This window comes from Rhipicephalus sanguineus, chromosome 3 (assembly GCF_013339695.2).
Source record: "Rhipicephalus sanguineus isolate Rsan-2018 chromosome 3, BIME_Rsan_1.4, whole genome shotgun sequence".
NCBI lineage: Eukaryota > Metazoa > Arthropoda > Arachnida > Ixodida > Ixodidae > Rhipicephalus > Rhipicephalus sanguineus.
In genome coordinates, this window is record NC_051178.1 from 191,821,436 (window position 1) to 191,845,111 (window position 23,676).

Consider the following 23,676-nt stretch of genomic DNA (forward strand, 5'->3'; position numbering starts at 1 on the left):
TTGACTTGTACTGAGGTGGAAGTTAAGGAACCCCCAGTGGTCAAGATTGATTAATCGGGACTAAACCCCCACAGTGCGTCTCGTAGCCACATTCCCGTTTTGGCATGTAAGGAAGAAGAATCACAACAACAACAACAACAACACCAACAATAAATGGCCGATTGAAAGTCATACAAAGCACACAACAGCTAGTGGAACATACCTTGCGGCAGTTTCCATCTCCATTGCTGAGAAGCCAAAGGCACTGTCTCCCTCAATGCAGACAACCCGCTTGGAGGGTGACTGTGTCTGGCACCACAGGGCTGCAGCAACAGCGAAGCCGACACCTACACCCATGGTTCCGAACGTGGCAGCATCTAACCTGCGCATGAAAAACAAGGAGTGTAAAGCATGATGAGATGATGACAAATGATGAAGTACTGATGTGCAAACACTCTTAAATTTGCCACGCATATCTGCATGTTTTCTTGACAGGGAACCGAAATGCCTCTTGAATAAATTAACAAGACGATACTACCAATCTGTAGACAACATTGGTGCGAACATGTGGGTCAAAGGTTACTCCAGTCTAGGCGGCAGGGAGCCTGCAATCTCGAGGCTTCCACGGAGCAATCTTTTTGTTGGTATCATAAGTTTGAACAGCGTAACTGAAGGCAGACAGAGAAGAACGTGTACACAACTGGCACAGTTGGTAGCTGGCATTCATGCTGTCCTTGTTTTTCTACTTGCGTCTGTATTCTGCAGGCCTCAGTTCTACAGCATGAAAGGAATTTATGAACTTTTATTAACTTCTTAAGATTTCTCAATTGAGAGACAGCAATGACAAAGACACAGCTACTTTGCAGCATCAAATTGTCATTGAAAGGACACATTAAGAAATTTAAGAAAGCCCGGTGTGGATGGAGGAGCGCTAGGGGAAAAACAAAGCAGCAGCAGTCACATCACTGATGGACAATAATGGCAATGAATAGGAAGAGAATAAGGTTGCAACCACGAACACAAGAGACAAGTTTGCAGACTTGGTGAAGAGATTAAAGCAAGTACTGGCGTATTAAACTCGTGGTGCATTACGTATCACTATGCTAAAGCTACCTACTAACAACATGCTAAAGTGCAACATTGAATCAAAAGCAGCACACGCTCACCTATGCCGTGGCAGCAAGTTAGGCAGCATCGTCCTTCCAATGTCCATTGTGTTGGCACCTTCATTCACAATGACTGCGTCCTTTGGTATGAGATCAGCTATCTATAAAGGAAACAAAAGGCAGCGACAAGAAGTGCCAACGAGGATTACTTACATGCACAATATCTGGCTCGCGAAAGTATGAACTAAGAGTAGTGAGCAGTATCAGTTGAAATACTACACAGAAAGCACCACAGTTCTCTTCCAAAGCTAGAAATAAAGCCCAATTAATTTTTAAACTGCAAAAGCAGTGTTATATACAAAACTCTATTACCTTCAACACTAGCCAGCTATACATGCTTTCACTCAAGAAGTGCATTTTTTAAAAACAACTGTAATCTCCTGAAGTGCGAAGCTCAATGTTACTGCTTCCGAAAGGTGGCCTGCTGTTTATAATTCACATAAAACTATGAAACAACACATTACTGTACATAGGTCATTCATGTGCAGAGCTATGCAGCTGTAATGGAAACTAAACAAACGATGTGTTCTGCAACCACCCACCTGCTTATATGCTGTGTGAAAATTCATGGGAATATTCTTCGATGATGACAGCTCCTAGAAAGCACAAGAAGAAGATGCTATTTAAACATAGCTTTAATGAGCACTTACGCTATCAGTCAAAGAACTGCTCCTTAAATGCGTACCGTGTTTTCTAACTTATAACTCACGCCTTTGTAGAAGTCACATACCTCCCTTCACCCCAGCTTGGAGGGAGATTTGACATATCAGATGCACCAGTATAAAAGACGCACTGACTTTTGTTTTGTTCTTTAGAAAAAATTAGCAAGCAATTGCTACATAACTGTAAATACCGTAGTTAAAAATTCCTTACACTTGTCTATAATTGCCTACACATTACCAATTAGAACAGTTGTTCTCAAGTCAAGCAATTTAGTACAACTAATTAAATGAATGCCACTAACAAAAATATTACTGGCAGCAACTCCACTCTGTTGGCAACATAATGTGCTTGGTTTTCTTTGCATAAAACGACACCTCGCTTTAAATTCTGTTGGGACATCTGGCATGAGCTAATGACAAGCTGATCAAACTAGCAGCAGCATTTTGTAATCTACGGATTAGTGTTTCCATTTAAAACCCACACAAAGAACAAGTCAATGCTTCTTTTATCTCACCTGAACAGACTTTTCATTGGTAGCAACTTTACCACGCAGTGCCTGCCACCAGGCTGTGTCAGCAGGGTACCGCCATGGGTTCTTGGCATGCTCAGCGGTCAACTGGGCAGGCAAGTGATATGCGTTCAACCTCAATGCTCGACGACACGAAATTGGCTGTGGAGTCACTTGACCGCAGCAGCCATGTGAAGACATCACTACCTCACTGAATCAGAGTGCCCTGTGTCACTGAAAATACTGACACAAGTTGGTTAACGGTATGCGCCATAGAGTACTGTGAATGTTAGCCCCTCAAGAGGGGAGAGAAAGGCCCTAGAAGGAGGACAGACAAGAGTGGAAAAGATACACAAAGTAATGCCACTTGTATGTTATATATATATGAGTTGTCTAAACTTGAGTGCTGGCTTTTTACACAATGCAGATAGTCTAAATATGACAGCTTGGTGTAGAAATTAAGGATAGGACAATGCTGTTCCAGTGTACCTATTCCTTGTTGTTATCACACTGCAGATTCTCCACCGCCTTGAAGATGTTTGTCTTTAATAACCTCAGTTTTCTTGTAAGAAATGAAAGTAATCTTTATAGCTGAAAATGTATGCACTATTATTTGTTTTTTCAGTAACATTATCAGTAATTGTAGAACCAACGAGAAATTTCCTCTTGTTAGAGCCCACTATTTTGCAGCTTGCCTTAAAGGGGCCCTGCAACATTTTCTTAGTTATATTGGAATAGTCTCATTATTGACGCATGACTCTTCACAAGTCATATGCCGCAAAAATTTTTCGAATCCGTCAAGTCTAAGTGGTGTTACCAAATTATAGAGATCACGTTCCGCAGCTTTCTCCCTCAACTCAACGCAGCGAGCGCGCGGAGAGCTAGGCAGCGAGTCGAGGGAGGGAGCGCAGACGAGCGAGGCTCCGCCCAAGAGCGCCGGCGGAAATTTTTTCTTCATTTTTTTCTCTCTGACGTCTGGGCGCAACCACGTGGTCTGTGCCGCCACTTCCGGTCGGCTTGCGTCGTTCTCATCGAGCGGAGTCGATCGCACTGTGTATCGCGCGTGCTTGAAAACTGCGCGTCGGTTTGGTAATGTTGGGTGTGCACCTCGAACGCCGTAGTGTTTTCATCGCTTTGCCAACCATGGAAGCAAACCTGCGCGCTCGTTTGGAACGAATGACAGCTGAGATCAGTTTCGGCCCATACTCCGATACACCGCCTCGTAAGACGGCACTGGCAGACGACCCCGAAGCGCCACCATTACCGGACGCCAGCATTGTTATCGGAGACATGCTGCACGGCTGCCTTGGTCGGTCGTGAGAACGTGCCGACGATGCAGTTCCCAGCTGACGAGGCAACACTTGAACGGCTGCCACTCTCGACAGCAACCGGCGATGGTCAAAAGCACAGAAATATTCACGTTTTCGGCACTGCGCATGGCGAAGAAAACGGAACCACGCAACTACGAGCAGACGAGCTGTCGGTGAGACCGGAAGTGCTAATATTAATGTTTCTTCGGTGTTTTTAACGCGATAACAGAATATAAACATACATATTATCTACTCATTGAACTCAAAATTAACAACGAAAGTAATAATGAGGGTGTTATCGTGATTATAACATCAGCCAATGGTGGAACTGCCGACAATCGCGTCATATTTTGCGGACTAATACATCATTTGTCGAGAGAAGAGGGAGCGATTTTCAGCTGACTTTGAGAATTTATTGTAAATTCCAGGCCGTGCGCATCGCTATAATATTTGGCTCGCGTGTTCTCGGGAGCCTCGACTACCGATCGGCAGCGCTTTTTGAGCATGCTCGAAAAGTGTTGCAGGGCCCCTTTAAAACTAAAGCTGTGCGAATAGTAAAATTTTGGGTGCGAAGCGAATTCGAATATTGAAGTGTGAGTGCAAATCGAATCGAATACTTTTAGAATATTTCTAGAATATTTTTCGAATACTTCGAAGCGAAATTGCAGAAAAAAAAGTTAGAGAGGATTCCTAAGCATACTCTTATGAGATAGCAACATGAAAGTGTTTCTTTTCGCTAGGTTGATATAGCACTGGTGGGGTGGTGTTTCATAGTTGTCTTATCAAGAATGAGGCAATGTAGAGGCCAAATTCTATTTATGTACATGATTTGGTGCAACCAAAGTGTTGCCGACAACACTTTACACGTGATAGGCAAAGATGCCATTTCCTCAGCCTCTCCTCCTCTTTCAACTTCTGTGGAAGCCCAACTGATGTGACGCACAAGGGTGTGCTCCCTTCAAGTCCGGAGTTCTAAATCTTCCTCACAGACGTCGATATATAAGAACATCTGAAATTTTGGATGCTAAAAAGCTTCGGCGTCCGATTTTTCGGACTTCCTGCCCAAATTTCGGGCCCAAAACAGCATTAATGCCCCCAACTCTGCCAGATCTTTCATATCCATGTTGGAACCACTGTTTTCTCGAGTTAATACATTTGCGACCGTAGCAGAGCTTGAAAGGCAGCTTTGCCGCAATACCGGGGTGTGATGAGGTGAAGCATATCGAAAATCTAGGGACCACTTCCAATCCGATGTTGACTGTGTCTTGGCAAAGTTCGACTGTAACTGAGCTTTAAAGGCAGCTTTGCGCAATACCGGGGTGTGATGAGGTGAAGCATATTGAAAATTTGGGGACCACTTCCAATCGGACGTTGTGTCTTGGCAAAGTTCGACCGTAACGGAGCTTGAAAGGCAGCTTTGCCGCAATACCGGGGTGTGCTGAGGTGAAGCATATCAAAAATCTAGGGACCACTTCCAATTTGACGTTGACTGTGTCTTGGCAAAGTTCGACCGTAGCGGAGCTTGAAAGGCAGCTTTGCCGCAGAACGGAGGTATGATGAGGCGAAGCATATTGAAAATCTAGGGACCACTTCTAATCGGACGTTGACTGTGTTTAGATTATGTTCGACCGTAACAGAGCTTGAAAGGTAGCTTTGCCGCAATACGAGTGTAATGAGATGAAGCATATTGAAAATCTGAAGGGGGCACTTTCAGCTGGACGTTGACTGTATTTGTTTTTGGGAAGTTCGAATAGTTCGAATAATAAAATTCCAGTGCGAATCGAATCGAATAGCAAACACTACTCGAAAAATATTCGAAATTTCGAATATTCGCACACCCCTACTTAAAACATTTCACTAAAGCTGCAGGTGATGTCAAGAATGAAATGTTTAGTACTACCATAGAAAGAAGGCAATAATAGTTATGCAACGCAGACCATTTGAGACTTTGGAAGACTGTCTGGGAAGTTTCGTGCAGTGCAGCTGAAGTAGGCAAGAGGAAGACGGGGAGCGATTAAACGGAACCTGTTCATAGAGTCATTGCTGGTTCGTACACTGTGGTTATTACCTTGACAGTTCTCTTTGCACATGCTATAGATTAAGCTTGAGTATTCAGGCAAAGACTGGTTAAGGCATATAAAAGGAAGCCATTAAGAACACAGCAGACAACAAAGACATTACCAGAAAATCTGCCAAGCTGGTCAGTGCAGGAAGATGGCATTCTAGATGAGTTGGTAACGTGTCACAATGAAAAAAGAGTGCAAAGAGAACAGACTGGGATGGGAAATAAGTGGATGACATGAATGTTCATGTGGTCTTTTTCTCTTATCCCTGTCCGATCTGTTCATGCCTCTATTGCCATGACACTCCACCTAGATGAAAGCATGCTGACGGCCCATGAAGTGTGTTAAGATAGGAAAGGACAGACCAAAGCTTCGAGCCAACCACACCAGTCAAATGCAGCAGGGCCTCTTCATTCAGCAAACACTCACCCTGGATATCTGAGAGAGAGCAAGACATGGAAGCCGTCAAGTCCTTACCCATCACCAAGTTAGTTCAATTGATAGTTTAGAGAAAAGTGTTGCAAAAACTAAAACGAACTACGACAGACGCGTGGTCACGGACAAATGTGACATGTGACATAATAAGACTTTCATTAAGTCACTTTACAGCTAGCACTCACAGATGACAACACAGTTAATATAATGCTGCTCTCATGCCCGAAGCATCACTGATAGCTCAATCCATAAAACAGCGTAAGACACCGATTATCACCACGTGCATCTCAATTCAATGAGCAACTTGGATTGAAGATGGTTGTTGTAGAATGAAACGTTTAACCGCCAACATCTTGGTGCTTCTAAAAAAAAATCCCAATGGTAATATTTTGCTTTCAGCCACACTATGAACACTTTACAGGGATCGAACGAGTGCAGTAAGAATAGGTTATAGATGATCCTGCAATAGGCACTGCGTAAGCTAAGATTATTATTCAGTTCGCCTTACGGGTCCAGCTCTAAGGGCAGGTGTTTACAATATACAGGCTGAACCGAGCAGCCATAATGCGAACGATGAACATCCATTGTCGAACTACAAGACTGCACTCGTGCAGACTTGTAAGCACCCAACTAAACAGTGCAGTGTTATAAATTACGTCATACAAGAAAGCTAGGCTGATTAAAAAAAAGGAAAGCAGTAGCTTGCCGTATACTGTGCACTGACTGTAAAGGCAGTAAAAAATTTAATAAAAACCTGCTCTGCCACTGCTCCGACGTCACCGGCCAAAGCAACGGCTGCAGGGATGCTGTTGTGCAGCTCCTCCTGAAAAAGTTCAACCTGCGAGACAAAGACAGAATATCGGTAAAAAAAAAGCCACCTGGAAAGGAGCAGATTGTCTGTTTGCTTAAAAAGGAAAATTGAAGGCCTGGTTTCTTAATACTTTTCGTGTTTTATAAAATGAGCAAAGCTTTCTTTTGCACCAAGTTTGCCACAAAGTTCTCAAAAGTGTGGCATGCAGACTGCCATGTTTTCCAATGCAAGCGTTCATGCAGCGATAATAAAGAGAAAAAGAAAAATATAAAAACCATCACTGTGGAACTTCAATCCTCCACTTCCACTCCCGCGTCCCCAGTAAAGGTCGACTGGACAGTTACCGGGTCACGGCCGTACGACAGTGAGGTAGCCACAGTATGACCACCTGAGAATGTCCACACTTGCACATCCCACCACCGTGACCGAATGCTTACAAGTCCCACCGGTATATTTGCCCAGTTCCTCGGATCAACAACCAGCAGCATGCCTCTAGACTACAGGCCCACAGGAATGCCAACTTGCCGAAGTTGAAACCCTATACCCAGCAATCCTTGCTTGTGTGTCTCGAACCACCCGGTCAAGGAACCGATAGTAAGAGAAGGTTTTACTGCCTTTATATATCGAGCGGTTCTAGAGAGTGTTGCAGGAGGCAGTAGCCGGAAGTGATGTGCCCCCACCAAAAATTTAGCGCAGCTTGCACTAAGTCGTGCAAGGCTGGGACACAGCAAAGCTGGTAGGCGCCTAGCTGGTCCTGGATTGGCTAGGCTTTTACCCTCTCACCTCTCACTTTCCCACCTTTGTTATACTATACTATACATGGCTATGTTTGCTCTTTCTTTCTGTCTCTGTTTATTTCTTTCTCTCTCTATTTCTTTCTCACTCTTTCCATCTTTCGTTCTCACTATTTCTCTTTCTTTCTATGCTATGCTTTACTCTCTCCCTTTCTCCTTTCGTTCCTCCTCACTCTCAATTCCCTTTCCCGACCTCTTGCTATACTATACTATACAAGGCTGTGCTATGCTCTGCTAGCGTGCCTGGACAGCCGAATGGCTATGACGCTCACCTTCGGATCGTGGGTACGTTGGTTTGAATCTCGCCTCACTAAGAATTTCTCTCTTTCTTTCTTTCTCTCTCTCTGTACTTGTTCTCTCGCCAATCAGAGTTAGTCCCACGCCAGACAAATCGGCACATGTGTTCTGGGAGTGAAGCAGAAGAGGACGAAGATGAAGAGGATGAAGAGAGCGCGTGCTGGTTCATGATGATGATAATTTTCTACAACACATGGCAAACCTTGACCATAACAGCTCTTCTGTAAAACTACACACAATGAGGACAACATTGACAAGTGCCATGACTTAAGCTATAAAAGCTGCAGCCAGAAGCAAGCTAGCTGACAGATGTGACTTGATCGCTATCAGTTCACACTGCACAATATGTTTCCTCGTGACTGCACTGAGCATATGCTATATTATTAAAAGATCCTGGTACAGTAGAACCCCGCTGATACGTTTTTGAAGGGACCGTAGGAAATAAACGTAAGAGACGGGAAACGTAAGAGACGAAAAACAGGAAAAACGGCAAAATATTTAGTGGTACAGAATTTTATTTCAATTCTTACGAGCAGCACGAAAATTGGCGCGCTCAGCCGCGATCTAGTCGATGGATAGAAACGCGGAGCTAAGGACGGCCTCATCCACAGAAATGTAATCAACGTATGTGATTTTTTTAACACCAACAGCTGTAGGCATGAAAGAACTAAGCACACGCAATCACGACCGGCACGGCGAGTCCGACCGCGAACCGCACGCGCGACCATGCGAGCTCCAACCAGCTCGAACTCCTCCCGTTCTCCGCAAATAACGATGATGATGAGTCTACGCCAACGCGATGGCAGAAGTGAATGCCAATCTCGAAGGCCTTGCTTTCGCAAGCAATTACGTCATACACGCCATGTTTGTGCAATGCAAATCTCAAAGGCTATGCTTTTGTCAATAGTAAATGCCAATCTCGAAGGCCTTGCTTTCGCGAGCAGTTACGTCATAGACGCCATCTTTGCAATTTGAATCTCGAAGGCTATGCTTTTGTTTGCATCAATTGAAAGATTCTGTTGCTTGCGCCTCTCATATGCGGCTAATATTACAGTCAAACGAGGCCAAGCTGCGTGAAAATGCACCATGGCCGCTCTCTTTGGTAGTCACTCGGTCGGCTCCGAGCGCACTTCGCGACGTATCATACGGGAACGGTCCGACAGTTACGACGTAACAGCGGGGTTCCCAATACATTGTATCCTATGGGACCTATGCCGGGACTGGCGGAAAACGACGTAACAGCCGGGAAAACGCAGCAGTGAGGAACGTAACAGCGGGGTTCTACTGTAGTAACCACACTTGTTGGAGGTAGAGAATGGTTTTAAAGTACAGTGTACATAAGCACGAAGTCAGGCTCATGGTTTATGACTATTAGCACATAGCACACAACAACAGGGCAAAGAATCGGTATAACGCGAAAGTGAAACGCATCTTCACAGAAGTAGTTGAGCGTTTGTTGTGCACTGTTTCTGCACAAGGGTGAAGGAATGAATGCTATAGCAACAAATTGTTATGTCCGGCGAAGAACGGCGTGCAGCTCGAAACTCGCAATGCGCTGCTCAAGCAGAAAGGACGCACGGAAAGAGCATACACAGGATGAGTGCGAACTAACTGTCACAGTCGTAACTTATTTTTGCGTACGCAGCGTGCTCCTTTCGCGAAAGCGGCCGCTGAAGTAAGCGAAGTGACCTTCGTGCTCTCTGTAACTTCAACGCAAACTTGCGGTGAGAGCACAGGGTGTACAAACCACCCCCCATCACGAGATAAGCGTGCGCACGAGCGACCACGGCCTGTGGAAGCGTGCACACGTTGCAATGAGTGGGGCGCGTCCTTTGAGTCCTTCGCGCCATCTCGCTAGTGATAACGAAAACATGCTGAAGTGGCTCCAATCTCTGATTACCACCAAAGGTAAATGGTGTATACAAATAGCTCGCCATTACCATGCTGTAGAACGTGCCGTCTGTGGCTGAGTCAGTTCGCGCCGCACGCTGCGGAGTGAGGCGTCGTAGGTTCGAATCCTGGCGACGGAACTTCTAGTTTTCTTCTCTGCCATCTGTTAGTGTATATTTTACAACGTCATATCCATGACGGAAATACATCAGTGGAGCCGTGGTGGACCCCGGCATAAAACACTTTAGTGTTAAAAAGACATACATATAATCTTAAGCGATGTCGAAGCGCAACACTGATATCATTGTTAGGCTACAATTACTTGTGATTTGTAACTCTGAACCTGACCTGTTAATATGTAACAATCAGTTTTCCCACTCAATATTTAGCCTCGTTGAATATTGTAATGCAGGGCCTGTGTGTTTAGCCACTATTTATGTCCACGTTTGAGCAATATCAGCATTTGATTTCATATTGTGCAATGGGGTATGGTAGTATGGCTGGCAACTGAATAATCATTCTAAGGCCACTCTTTTATGGGTGATGAGAAACCCTTATCATGGCTGACAAAGAATTTGCATACAAGTATGCTGTCAATCACAAAATTGAGCAAGTGCATCTATAAGAAAATTGCAACCTGTCTGCAGTGGCTAGATATGTGAAAATGAATCGGCACCCTTGCCTGAATTATTTTGACACCTGGGCTGAAGCGTGGAGGCCGTCCAAAATGTAGCATCCAGTTGAGTCGTGCTCCCAGCAATAGGATGACATCCGCTTCTTGCAATGCCCTGTATACACACATAATGCACATCTTAACACATTCACCAGATTTAAATTTCTGAACACTACCTCAATTACCCGTACAATGCTATAAAAGTCAGTGGTATGACATCATAAGTCTTGACAAGTTTCAATAGTACCATGCGGCCTCAGTAAAAGCTGTAAGCATTAGAGAAGGCATGGATTCCTAAAGCTTGTAAACTTTGACTTGTACACGTTTCCACGAATGCACAGCTTTGAAGGCACAGTGATAATTTAGCAATGTGGAATGCATCTCACTTTGATCTTGCCGGTGATATGCACTGAGGGTGGTTATCTGGCAAAACACCCTTTCCCATAGGTGTAGGCAGGTATGGCAGGCCCGTGCATTCCACAAGTTCACGTACACTCTTCTCGGCACGAGCATACGCAGCACCTGTGGAAGCGGCGAAATGAACCTTCAGCCATGTCCACAAATGGCGTGAAAAACCTCAAACTCTTATTTCTTCACACAGTGACATCACAGCAAGAATGAAACGGCTATCGCTACAATACGTACTAAGTCCCAGATGTGCCATCGAATATAGATTACATTATACAGTAGAACCCCGCTGATACGTTTTTGAAGGGACCGTACGAAATAAACGTAAGAGACGGGAAACGTAAGAGCCGAAAAACAGGAAAAACGGCAAAATATTTAGTGGTACAGAATTTTATTTCAATTCTTACGCGCAGCACGAAAATTGGCGCGCTCAGCCGCGATCTAGTCGATGGATAGAAACGCGGAGCTTAGGACGGCCTTATCCACAGAAATGTAATCAACGTATGTGATTTTTTTAACACCAACAGCTGTAGGCATGAAAGAACTAAGCACACGCAATCACGACCGGCGCGGCGAGTCCGACCGCGAACCGCACGCACGACCATGCAAGCTCCAACCAGCTCAAACTCCTCCCGTTCTCCGACAAATAACGATGATGATGAGTCTACGCGAACGCGAAGGCAGAAGTGAATGCCAATCTCGAAGGCCTTGCTTTCGCAAGCAATTACGTCATACACGCCATGTTTGTGCAATGCAAATCTCAGAGGCTATGCTTTTGTCAATAGTAAATGCCAATCTCGAAGGCCTTGCTTTCGCGAGCAGTTACGTCATAGACGCCATCTTTGCAATTTGAATCTCGAAGGCCATGCTTTTGTTTGCATCAATTGAAAGATTCTGTTGCTTGTGCCTCTCATGCGGCTAATATTACGGTCAAACAAGGCCAAGCTGCGTGAAAATGCACCATGGCCGCTCTCTTTGGTAGTCATTCGGTCGGCTCCGGGCGCACTTCGCGACGTATCATACAGGAACGGTCCGACAGTTACGACGTAACAGCGGGGTTCCCAATACATTGTATCCTATGGGAGCTATGCCGGGACCGGCGGAAAACGACGTAACAGCCGGGAAAACGCAGCAGTGAGGAACGTAACAGCGGGGTTCTACTGTATCACAATACTAATGTGTGACCCTGTATGAAGCATGGCTCATGTAACCAACTGACTTGCATATTTTTATCTTGGCCCTTAGAAACAAAGCTATGACTATGCCAGCCATTTTATCAGTTGTCAAAAAGACAGCGCTGAAATGTAAAACATTGTTTCTAAGTTGTGGTGGCAGTGTACAACGTGTGATGGAAGTGGCATGACAAGCTATAACTAAAAGTTCTCATTATAACACACTCAAATGAGTGTTGTACACTGCGACGTAGTGTTGTGAAGTATGTCACCTTTTCCAACAATAATAAGCGGTTTCTTGGCATTTTTAAGCAGCGACAATGCCTGCACCACATTTGGTGGGTCAGCAAGAGTTCGTGGAGGGTCAGGGCATTTTGCAACCTCCGGCACACTCTCTTCGGGAACCTCTGCCATGATCATGTTTCCAGGAAGGTCAATGTACGTGGCACCAGGGCGGCCGTAAAGGCTCGTTCGAACAGCCTGCAAGTCGTGAAAAAATATTAATGTTTCAACAACATTAGCCCATCGAGTATTAACAAGAAAAAAAAGTAAACATGGCAGGAGGAAAATGACAACAAACATAAGAACTACAAAATTAAGTGCACAGAGTACCATCTCAGAAGCAAGGTTTCAAGATTAAACCGCATACAACATATTCTTCAGCAGAGCATTGCTTATGGTCTGCTCCCCTCACATTTCATATAACATATGCTTCAGCAGAGCATTGCTTATGGTCTGCTCCCCTCACATTTCTCACTCTCAAGCTGCGTAGAGATAGGCTGATTATGTGTGTTTGACAAGCACGTGTTTCACAGACATGGATGACATGCAGTTAGCTAGCCTGAAGAATGTGACAAAGAATCCCAGAGGCACTCCGTCACCTTCTTTCTGCATATGACTGTGTACTGTGCGAACGCATTAGAGTTCCTGGAGGGAGGTTATGTGAAGATTACCAGGACAAACGAGTCTGAGCAGAAAGGACAGTAAACGCTCAGCTAAAACTGTCCTTGTTATCAAACCCTTGTACGAAACATGACAACAAACACTGTGAACATACTGTGAACATACTGTGAACATACTGTGTCAAATACTGTGAACATACCTCGCTCTTGTGCTCTCATGTTAGACAACACCACATTCAAAAAAGGATGGTACATTTAAACTTTTGATCCGCAATATTTCAATTCGCACACCATGTTACAAGTAATTCAGTGATTGAAATGTATTAAATGTGAACACACTGACTGTTTAACCAACGTCGAATGCATATTAGAGTAAAAGTTAACTTCATTCGAAAAGAAGAGAATCACGTGTTCTCAAATGTCGTACGCTTATACTATAAAGAGAACCAGGATACGTACCTTTTCAATGTGCATGGGAATCAGCTGTACAGAGCTGGGACGACAGGTATACTTTGTGTACATGCGACAGGCGTCCACCTACCAGAGGAAAATGGAATAATTGGGAAAAAAACGTGTGCATAAGCAAGTTCACTGCATGTTCTTTTCCCCCATCTCCCTCTCATCATTCCATTCTCCTTTTCTCTTTCCCCAACATACAGCATGCAACGAGACTCTTGCTGCCTTCTCCTTTTCCTTTATGCTCTTCATGTCCCCTTATCACTTATGCTGCCAAGAAACAAAGTAAGGCATCCTCATACCCACAAGTCATGCCAGAATATGGCTTTGTCAGATATGTGCCACTTGTATAGGCTAGTGCACTGTGGGAGTTTGACTTGTGGCATACTACTGTGTTACTTCTTTGCATGTGTGTGCCGCAAGGGGCATTATAGGGGGCCACGGCCCACACCTTACCCCCTCAGCAATGGCCCTTGTTTGTATCCCAACATTCCGTGGCCCACAGTGCACGCAAATGAGTGTGAAAAACAGGTAACTACTACACCCAGTTTCATACATTGTGTGCAATGATGCGGAAGCCAGAGCGACTTCTTGATAGCTGCGTTTGCATCACGGTGTAAGAAAAATAATTTAGGTGTGGACACTCCGCCCGACGGCGCGTCCACATAATGTTCGCCTCTTTCCTCCTCTCGGCCCCCATGCCGCAGCGCCTCCCACGCAACCGCGGCCGGCGCATGCACTATAGAAGACGAGCTGCGTGCGTAGCGTCCGTAACGGCGTTGCGCACGTGAGAAGTCAGCGAGCAGAAAGACTGCTCACGCGCTCTAAGCAAGACGCCGCTATGGTGGCTAGAGGGGGAGGTGTGAGCAACGGCGCGCCGGAGACGAAGCATTTTTTCATGACGATGCGACAGCGCGGGAGGCATCTCGGTGCCGACAGCAGCGCCGCCGCATGGGCGCGTCCTCGGGCGCGTCTGTCGGCTCCGAGATTTCATCCGCGCGCTGGCTTAGGTTCGCGGAGGTGTTTGGTACTTACGCGAGGCGTGTTTTCCGTCCACTACTTCTTATGGCGCACACTAACCATATAATCAAATAATTTTCGAGATTAGGCAAACATATCAATGAAGCTGGCCCAACAAGAGCTTTGGTAATTTCTTCGTACTGCTGAAGCTTTGTGTGGAGTGTAACGATTGGAAAACGCTGCACCTCGGCTTATGCAGTGGGTGGTCGTTTGCAGGGGCTATTGCCCCCCGTTTCGCTGGCAACTTCTTGGAAAGGTACGCAGCGACGTTGGGGAACAAAACTGGAACCGCATCTGGTGTTAGAGAAGGGCGACCATGGGGAATTTCCACTGTTTCACCGTTGATCACATGTGTGTAGCTGCGAAATATAAACCTCTCGTCGAAGCGAAGTTCACAGATAACGCTGTTCTTCTCCAGCGGCTTATCAGCTCGTGGAATGGAACGTTTCCAACCCTGGCGGTCGACGTTCATCATCGGCGGGATAACTGCGATGAGAGAGACCTTAATTTCCATCTTTTTTTCCTGTCCGAGACGTATCCCGTAGTGGACCCAGGGGCGAAACAATGTCTCTGCTGTCTCTGCAGTTTTGACATCACGTAGCGTCAGCACATGAAAACAACTAACTCGCAGGTGAGCCGTCGGCGCAATGTAGCGGACGCTTTTCGGCTTTCTTGCGAGGCTCGGTCGATCACATAAAGTAACCAAGGCACGCGTCCTCTGGTCCGGTGACGGCGACGGATAATCTATCGACGGGACGACACAACTTCACGACAGAAAATGTTGTGAGCTGACGAGATCGGCAGCAACACCGGCGTTCGCCGCACAATTATCTTTTTCGCTCGCGAGAAAACGCGACATGCGTTTGTCGCTCGCGAACAATGCGGCATACATTTATCAGTCTCGAAAAACGAGACATGCTTTTCTCGCTCGCAAAAACCGCGACATACGTACGTTTCTCGGTCACGAAAAACGCAACATGTGTTTCTCGCTTTAGTAGACAGCGTGCCATAGACGCGTTCGCTGACTAGGAAATTCCGGTTTCCCGCGAAGCGCCGGTGGCTACGGCAACGCCTTTGGCCATCAGGCACCAATACGCACAAACAAAAGCCGAGCAGGCGAAGCAACAGGTGACATAACACGCACTTTGCCGGAGAGAATCCACGAGACCACTTCGCCAGACCTCGCTCTAGGCATCTCGGAGACGACGAGCGCGCCACCTGTCGGCGTCATGAAAATGTGCCGCACCGGCTTGCATGGCGCAGCCCGGCCGATGCTGACACCTCCCCCTCTAGCCACCATAACGCCGCGCTTTTACGTACGCAACGCTGTTAGGGACGCTATGTGCGTCGGGTGCGCCGTTTGCACCGTGGCCGTATGAAAACTCGCCGTGGAAAAATGCAATGAAGTGAAAAAAAAAATGAAGAAAAACGCGCGTTTGCCTCGTCGCAATAGGTTTCTTAAGCCCCCATGTCGCAGCGCCCCCCACGAAACTGCGGCCGGCGCATGTATTAAAGGCGAACATTATCTGCACGCGCTCTCCTTCGCGGCGGGCGGAGAGTGTCCACACCTAAATAATTTTTCTTACACCGTGGTTTGCATCAAGAAATAATTTGGTGTTTTTATCAGTTATTACTTGGAATAGTTCTTTATTCAGGCTCAGTAATGAACAAAGAGGCTTTGTAACTTGAAGATGAAAAAACTGTAGCAAAAGAACGTTAACATGTTGTTTTAAACCAATACATATATGCTTCGCTGGTTTTCTCTTGTGTTCTTCATTTGCAGCATTTCACAGTATTTGCAGCCACAAATGTCAACCAGAAAACACTCAGAGATGCACATTTTGATAACCAAACTTCTTGCGTAGCTTCCATGACACTGCATGCATGCACAATACATAGCTAGTATATAAAAGCAGAATTATATGCACTGGTGAACTTAGGAACACTGAACACTAAGCATGCTTTCCTTTCCTTCATACTTAAGCAGTATGGAATGATCATTTATGAAGTTTGGTAGCTTTGTAGCTAAGTGGCATAGGGTGAACATATGACCAAGGAGATGCCAATGGGAGAGGGAGCATTGAAGAAAAATTTGGCCCTCCCTGAAGGTGCATGTCGATAATGTACCCAGCTCTTCAGAACTCCCCATTTTTACCTGGCTCTGTGAGTGACAAGGGCTCATGAACAAAAATAAAAAATGTATTCTGTTGCACTGACCTGTGGGAACTCCTGGAAGGCACCAAGTCCTTCAAAATTTTGTTCGCAAGAGCCCCCAACCAGCAGCAAGGGCCTGATGCAAGTAGAAGATGCAGAAACTTGTAAGAATGGACACTCTACGATGAGAAAGTGGCCTTCAGCGGCCATGTGTAGCATTATAAAGCCTTTATGTATGCAGGTAATGATGCTAACCTGCAGAGTGCAAATTCAGTATGGGACATAGAAGAGCACACACAGCGCAGGATAAGCCGTAAGGTAATGAAAATATAGAAGTTATAACAAGCCTGCATACAATAAACTAAAGGCTCGTTTTCTCATGAATACACATAAAAGCACCCAAAACTCAAGAAGCAGACCAATTTTTATGTATACAGAAGCTATGCATACATACGTGCAATCAAACATACGCACGCACACAACAGATATGGCAGTCCAGACTTTTCAATAAAACCATGCTCAGATCTAGGGGTATGTCCAGATGTCCCGACCCTCCCAAAGTATAATTGCGTGCATAGAGTACCAGCGTGCAGCATCTGACAAACTAATGAAGTCCTTTGCAGCTGTTACTGTTAAAACACCCACTGGGACACGAATAAATGTATTATTTATTATTTACTGAAAGTATCTTTGCAATTAGCATCATCATTAATTAATATCTGAAGTCAATACCCTTCTCCCTTTAAAAAAAAGCTGGATCTGCACCTAAATAGTACAGCGGCTAAAAAGCTCAGCACACTGCAAAAAGATAAAGAAGGTGCAAATACTGCAAACAATTCCCAAAGCTGTTACCAAGTGTCGTGCATCAGCTATGGCCGAGTTTTCTGAAGCTGTTGTCTGTCTTGTTTTACTCTACGATATATTAATGCAGCAGGACTATGTTTTTTTTTCTTTTTTCTTTCTTTTCATATCTGATTAAGATTCAACTTGAGAAGCTCTTGTGTAGCATACCATGAAGCTATACAAACAGGCATGCTCACCATGCATTGATCTGTGCATTTGCTAGGCCACCAAGGGCATGAACAAGCCCTGGTCCCGAGACAACGAGGCACACTCCAGGCCTGCAAAGGTAAGAAGACCTCTACTATAAATGCAAAGCTGAGGTGCTACAAGTTATACAACTTGAACAAAGCAGCTCAGCAGAATCGCAACAAAAAATGTATTAACCAACATAACTTATAAAATGGCACGGAGACCAAAAAAAAAAAAAAAGGAAAACTGTTGTTTCTGCTTAAGCGCCAACTATGAGTAATCTTCACCGTTTTTCTTTGTTGTATTTTTCTTCACTGTCTCTATACCAGTTTAAAAGAATAAGAGAGTGACCATTAAATAAACTGTGTTGCCATAATTTTCTTTTACTCGTGCCAAAAGTATAGATGACTTTTCACTAATGTTGATAACACAGTTTTCGTGGCACCATTGCTGTGCTCATTTCAAGATAAAAGAAATAGTCTCCCTTTCCATCAACACAAATAAATCACAGACAACTTTAAATGATGTATGCAAACAACCGCAACGCTGCAGGCTTACCTTGAAGTCAACTAGCTCACAAAATGAACTTAGTACATTCTGAAAGTTTCTCTTTGTGCTCACATGTCAAGGGAGTAACAATTAGGTCGCTTCTGTTTTTTTTTATTGAAAATTTCACAGCTAGAAGGTTAAGTAAACATTCTAAAGACTGTGTGTGGCTACTTGTCATATGTACTCCTCTAAAAAAATATTATAGTCCATTATGAGGTGACAAGTAAGTTGCCTTTGCTCACGAAGGGGACCAACAAAGCTGCTATACATGTAAAACAAGTATATGCATTTGCTTGACATGATCCCCCCCCCCAGGCAAACAGTTTGTTCCTACAGGAACATAGCTAGAAGCCCGCTCTAGGATATTTTTACTGATAGAGTGGCCAACTGTCAAAAAGAATGCTAATGCAAAAGACACACAGATACCCAACAACAAGAACAAAACGACAACAAGAACAAAGAGGTGCCTCCTCCTTGCATTTACTGCATGACTGTATTCTTTTTGACAATTATGACAAATTATGCTAAACTATCACAATGAATGCTTCAACAAACAGCATACCTTTTGGTAAGATATCCCATGGCACCAGCCGCATAGCATGCCTTCAGATGTTACAGTTGTTGCAAGAAAAAAAAAGTTTATTAGCCAAGAGCCAAGCATTTATACATGTCAGTTAACATTACCTGTTAGAATCATTAACAAAAAACCAGAGGACCAATGTAGCACTTCCAGCAGCCATGTGAAAAGGCACTTTAGATTAAACAACAAGCATTTAGGAAATTACAATTGATTAATATAAATGTGCCAGAATATACAAGCATATCGGCAGCTAAGTCTGCTAGTACACTAATGGCAGAGCATGATAAAATGCCGTAGCTTTACAGCTGGCAACCACATACATTTTCTGCATGTAAATGTTTACATGTCACAAGCTTTTTTTTTCTTTTGGTGTGCAAGGAAATGCTGCTTACATGATGGCAAAATTTGTAAAATCTATGCGCATAAACGTGGTTATCATACAGTACACAATACTCGGTCTGGCACACCAGCACAGCTGCAGTTGAAACACGTCAACCAAATAACTCCAGAATAAATCATTCTAGGTGCACAAACCTATCCATCCAGATTTTACAATCATTTATATTTTGCAACAAAAATTGAACCTGCAATTTGAACTAAGTTCAACACAACAGCAAGTGAGCGACCAAGCATTCATTAAGCGCTTATGACGACCTGAGCTCGTCATGAGCAAACATCACTTTTTTGCTTATGATGACCTGTGCTCATCATGGCTCTTCAGCAATGTTTCAAGAGGCTTTTGAGGAGCCCAGCTCATCAAATGGTGTTTTCCTATTTAAAACATAGATGGCAGCACACTTTCCATGATTGGCGCTTTTATTGAATGAGAGTCTGCACACTAAACGGCGAAATGTGCACCTTGTGTTTCCCGCGCGTTTTAAATGAACATGGCGCAGTGCTGTGCTTTGAATGCTACCACAAGAATGGCAGCCTCGTCTAGTTTGTATTGAACTATCGGCAAATAGTGCATTTAGTCCACGGGAATTCAAATGGATTATGGAACCCTTACTTTCTGGAGTTGCAGAAATTTCTTTTGGAATACACATCGAATGCTCGAGGCATTACCAGGCCCGCAGCAAGGGGGAGGCCTAGGGGCCCAAGCACTCCTCCCCAAAATTCTGATGCATGGGGGTGTTTTACCAAAAATAAATAAAGAAAATAGGTGTTTTTCAAGGCCTTCAGCAGGTGCCCCCCCCCCTCCCCGAAAAAAATTCCTGGCTACGGGCCTGTGTATTACATGGCGGTGCGAAATACGACAAGTAAAGCATTTTTATCTGTCGTAAAATGTGTTCGCAAGTATTTTTCTGTTTTGAACATGTTACTGAAGCAGTTCACGTTAAAAAATTTGGCAATTTTCGAACAATTTTTCGTAATTTAATCAGCACGGGCTAAACGAGCACAGCAAATTCTATGCTACTTTTAAAACAGAGAATATATGCATCTAACTTTAATATTATCAATAAGTACATATGAACATAAAATGATTAGATAAGGCAAACAAACTCGCACATCTAAGTTACTACAGCAGTGCACTGTGCTATGTCTGAAGTTGTTACAATGTATACATGCATGCTGAATAATGCAAAAAAAGTTTAATTCCAACTGCCACCTGCTTATTCTTCCATCCTGAACCAAGACTACCATAAAGCCTCACTTACAAATTCAGTTCCCTGTCTGTGGTAGAGGGTGGCTATGCCCAAACTCCCGGCCACTCAACACCAGCAAGGCCAGTGATAAGAAACAATGGTACACCTGAGCTCTTTTTCAAACAAGTCATCGGCCTCTAAGATAGCAGCTCAGAATGTCGAAGCAAGATAGGACACTGACCGCTTGCTCGTTGTGCATGCCGACAAACTTGATTCCAGCCTGCTGAGCTGCCAGGGCCACTTCGAACACGGGCACGCCAACGACACCAAAGATGTGTTCAACACCCTAGTACGCCGCATTGCAAGAAAGCACAAAGAATGCAGTGAGTAACACAGTACAGAAAAACCTCTAGGCTCCAACGTGGCACTACCTGTCTAGTGTTCTGAATGTTACAACTTTTAATGTACGCAGGCCATGACATGGCTGATTTGTTGCCAGATTGCGCATCGGGGCTTCTGCACAACCTGTGGTACTTGATATCTCTATATGTCAAATGCAGAAACCCTCCTAGCCCTTTACAGTACCAGAGTTGTAGGCCTTGCTTTACAGACCAGAGTTATAGCTTCGGTCATGTGAAGCACACCCTTAATATTTGTGTCAAAGATTTTAAAAAATAAAGGTACATTGTAAAGGCAATGACAAATACCCATAGCAGGTAGTTCACACTATGAACATTGCAGACAGGTGAAGGATCAACAGAAGTGGCTTGCTATCATAGCCATGAAACATGTGTCTTTGCTGATTCAAAAATGGTAAAACATAAAGTGAATTCTCTTTAGTTCAGGCTACGCCATATTCCTCAGCAAATGCAGGTTACCAGTGCTTCTAGGTGTTCAAAGTTTGATGTGCCAAGTACAGCAAGGAAAGACATGGTGTGCACTTTAACAATGTCCCCAGTACCCCACCCAAAGGTATAAAATAACCATGGTCCACAAACCTAACTTATTGCTAATGAACATGTAAAATAATTGAGAACCCACTAATTTATCTCCAGAATAAAGCATCCTTCACAGAAAGTAAAGAACTCTGAAATATTACATGGGAACACTAAGCATAATGTATCGTAACTAGTAATATGGTTTCTGGCATTCACCATCCCATAGACTGCAACCATGTCTTGCATATGGGCACTGAGACCTTTTCAGAAAAGTCAGCTTTTATGACTGAATGAAGAATCAGTAATGTAGCAAAACACAGGTAATAAATTTTCTGGCATATTATTTAGGGGGAAAAACACTAAACTAAAGCCATAAGAGATAAGAAAGGAACATAGACACTGTCAGTTTTGTAAAGTTACCTTTTAAGGACATTTGAGCTGTGCCACTGCAGACAAGCAAATAGATGTAGGTTCGGCACATCATTCTGAAATGTCTTCTACAGCAAACAGCAATGTCTTTTACATAGCCAGACCAAAGCAGAATTTTCTACATCCAAACACAGCTACACTCGTTCAAGCTGCTCAACACAAAAATTAAATAGTGAAAGACATAGTGAGCGCAGGGCACCAAAGTAAAGCCCCTTCCAATGGCCTCTTACCCTCTTCAGGGGCCCCACAGTGCCTGTGACACTGCATACAAAGTTCCTCACCTTACTGGGCATCTCCAACAACAGTGAATGACATGGTGCTTGCATTCTTCCTGCTTTAAATAATTTTTGAGTATGAACTGCGAAACAAATGTGCCACCCGCACTCATGAACAGTGATGTGATATTTTTAATAAAAGCACTAACATCTGTGGCCCCAGATATGGAGTCATGATTTAATAATGTTTTCCATCTTCTGCGACTTCGACTGTCAAGCATCATTCAAAGCACACAGGTGTGCAAATTCTACCTGTAGCCAAAGGCTCAATGCAGTGCCCTAATTGGACATTAAAAGCTTAACATAAAATACTTCACCTATTAAATAATTCAGTAGCAAATGCTCTGTGTGTGCACCTCTTCCAAAGATTATGCCTTCTTTCCTATCTGCCGGCACGTACTTCAAAGTATACGATGTTGAAACTTGTTTGAAATTTTAAGAACTCATTAATAAACTTGCTTTGCATGCTTGGGACAGCAAAAAAAAAAACAAGATGCAAATATAATGTGGGACAGCACTCGTCCCATTTTGTTTTTTTCGTGCTGTTCATTAAGTATGCAACCGTACCAACTTGTCCAGTTTTCCACTCTATTACTTTGCATGTTCCATTGCACAAAATCATCGTAAACATAGTAAGCCGTCTCACATTCCCTCCAAACCTAGGCAAGGCCCACAGAAATAACACTTGTGACATTTTTCATCACGTGGCTATAGCTCTCATACATTTTTACAAATTACAATAGTTCGATACTTCAAAAGTGACATTAAGCATAGTAATTCTGGGGTCTTACAAGCCAAAACTACATTATGATTATGAGGCAAGCAGCAGTGGGGCAACTCCGAATTAATTCTGACCATCTCGTAACCTTCAACGTGCTTCTAAATACATAGTACACGGGTGTTTTTGCATTTCACCCCCACTGGAATGTGGCCGACAGGTATCAAACATGCATTCTTGAGCTTAGAAGAACAACGCTGCAGTGACTAACCTACCATGGCTGGTGATGCTTGGGTGCCACTGCACCGGTTAATTTGTGCCACAGAAGCTACAAAATGTCATCTCCAATGAGCTAAAACACTTCCCATTTTATGAATATGTCTCGACAGCTCAGAATGACAGCTGCTGAACACTGGCAAATCAAGTTGGGACAACATCGCAGTGTGAAGCAACGGGACAAAAAATTAACTTAGTTCATATTTAGTACTACACGATATGATGGACAAGTCTGCAAAATATCGCATTTGAGTGCCACCATTTCCTATGTTTCTATTCTTTCTCCTGAAGCAGTACACACGACATTATGCATCGACCCATGCACCATTCATGGCTTGCCACATGCAACCCTAAGTATAAACGATTATTTTATTTGTCCTAGAAGAATGAACGGGGCATTTGATGCCAGCCCACAGGACGTGATTTAGCAAGAACGACACGTACACACGCGGCAGGGAATGGTTTTGAAGCAGGGAAGCAGCGAAAATGAATTGTATTGCGGCACAGCTATTCCGCTGCAGGAATGTGGCGATAGTCGTACGGACATTCGTGTCGCAGCTGCGTTGACGAGCCGGCACGAGTTCATAAACCT

General features: G+C 44.2%; 3 protein-coding genes across 12 annotated transcripts in view; all 3 read right to left on the reverse strand.

The window, feature by feature from the left end:
- Positions 1-23,676, reverse strand: part of LOC119387929 (26S proteasome non-ATPase regulatory subunit 11) — a 219,464-nt gene that overhangs the window by 169,893 nt on the left and 25,895 nt on the right. The window lies entirely within an intron of this gene.
- LOC119387935 (protein boule-like) overlaps positions 1-23,676 on the reverse strand; it is a 232,121-nt gene that overhangs the window by 146,728 nt on the left and 61,717 nt on the right. The gene's annotated exons all lie outside the window — the stretch shown is intronic.
- Positions 1-23,676, reverse strand: part of LOC119387927 (2-hydroxyacyl-CoA lyase 1) — a 28,282-nt gene that overhangs the window by 3,528 nt on the left and 1,078 nt on the right. Inside the window, exons 2-15 of one of the 2 annotated variants that reach the window (XM_037655502.2) lie at positions 20,690-20,794; positions 18,845-18,885; positions 17,742-17,822; positions 16,765-16,837; positions 13,531-13,608; positions 12,442-12,649; positions 10,976-11,111; positions 10,599-10,704; positions 6,879-6,962; positions 6,119-6,127; positions 2,323-2,424; positions 1,688-1,741; positions 1,146-1,246; positions 203-361 (exon numbers count right to left, since the gene is read on the reverse strand). In XM_037655502.2, coding sequence (XP_037511430.1) covers positions 203-361; positions 1,146-1,246; positions 1,688-1,741; positions 2,323-2,424; positions 6,119-6,127; positions 6,879-6,962; positions 10,599-10,704; positions 10,976-11,111; positions 12,442-12,649; positions 13,531-13,608; positions 16,765-16,837; positions 17,742-17,822; positions 18,845-18,885; positions 20,690-20,794 — 1,337 coding nt within the window. The remainder of the gene's footprint in view (positions 1-202; positions 362-1,145; positions 1,247-1,687; positions 1,742-2,322; positions 2,425-6,118; positions 6,128-6,878; positions 6,963-10,598; positions 10,705-10,975; positions 11,112-12,441; positions 12,650-13,530; positions 13,609-16,764; positions 16,838-17,741; positions 17,823-18,844; positions 18,886-20,689; positions 20,795-23,676) is intronic. The other variant, XM_037655503.2, reaches the window with a different exon arrangement.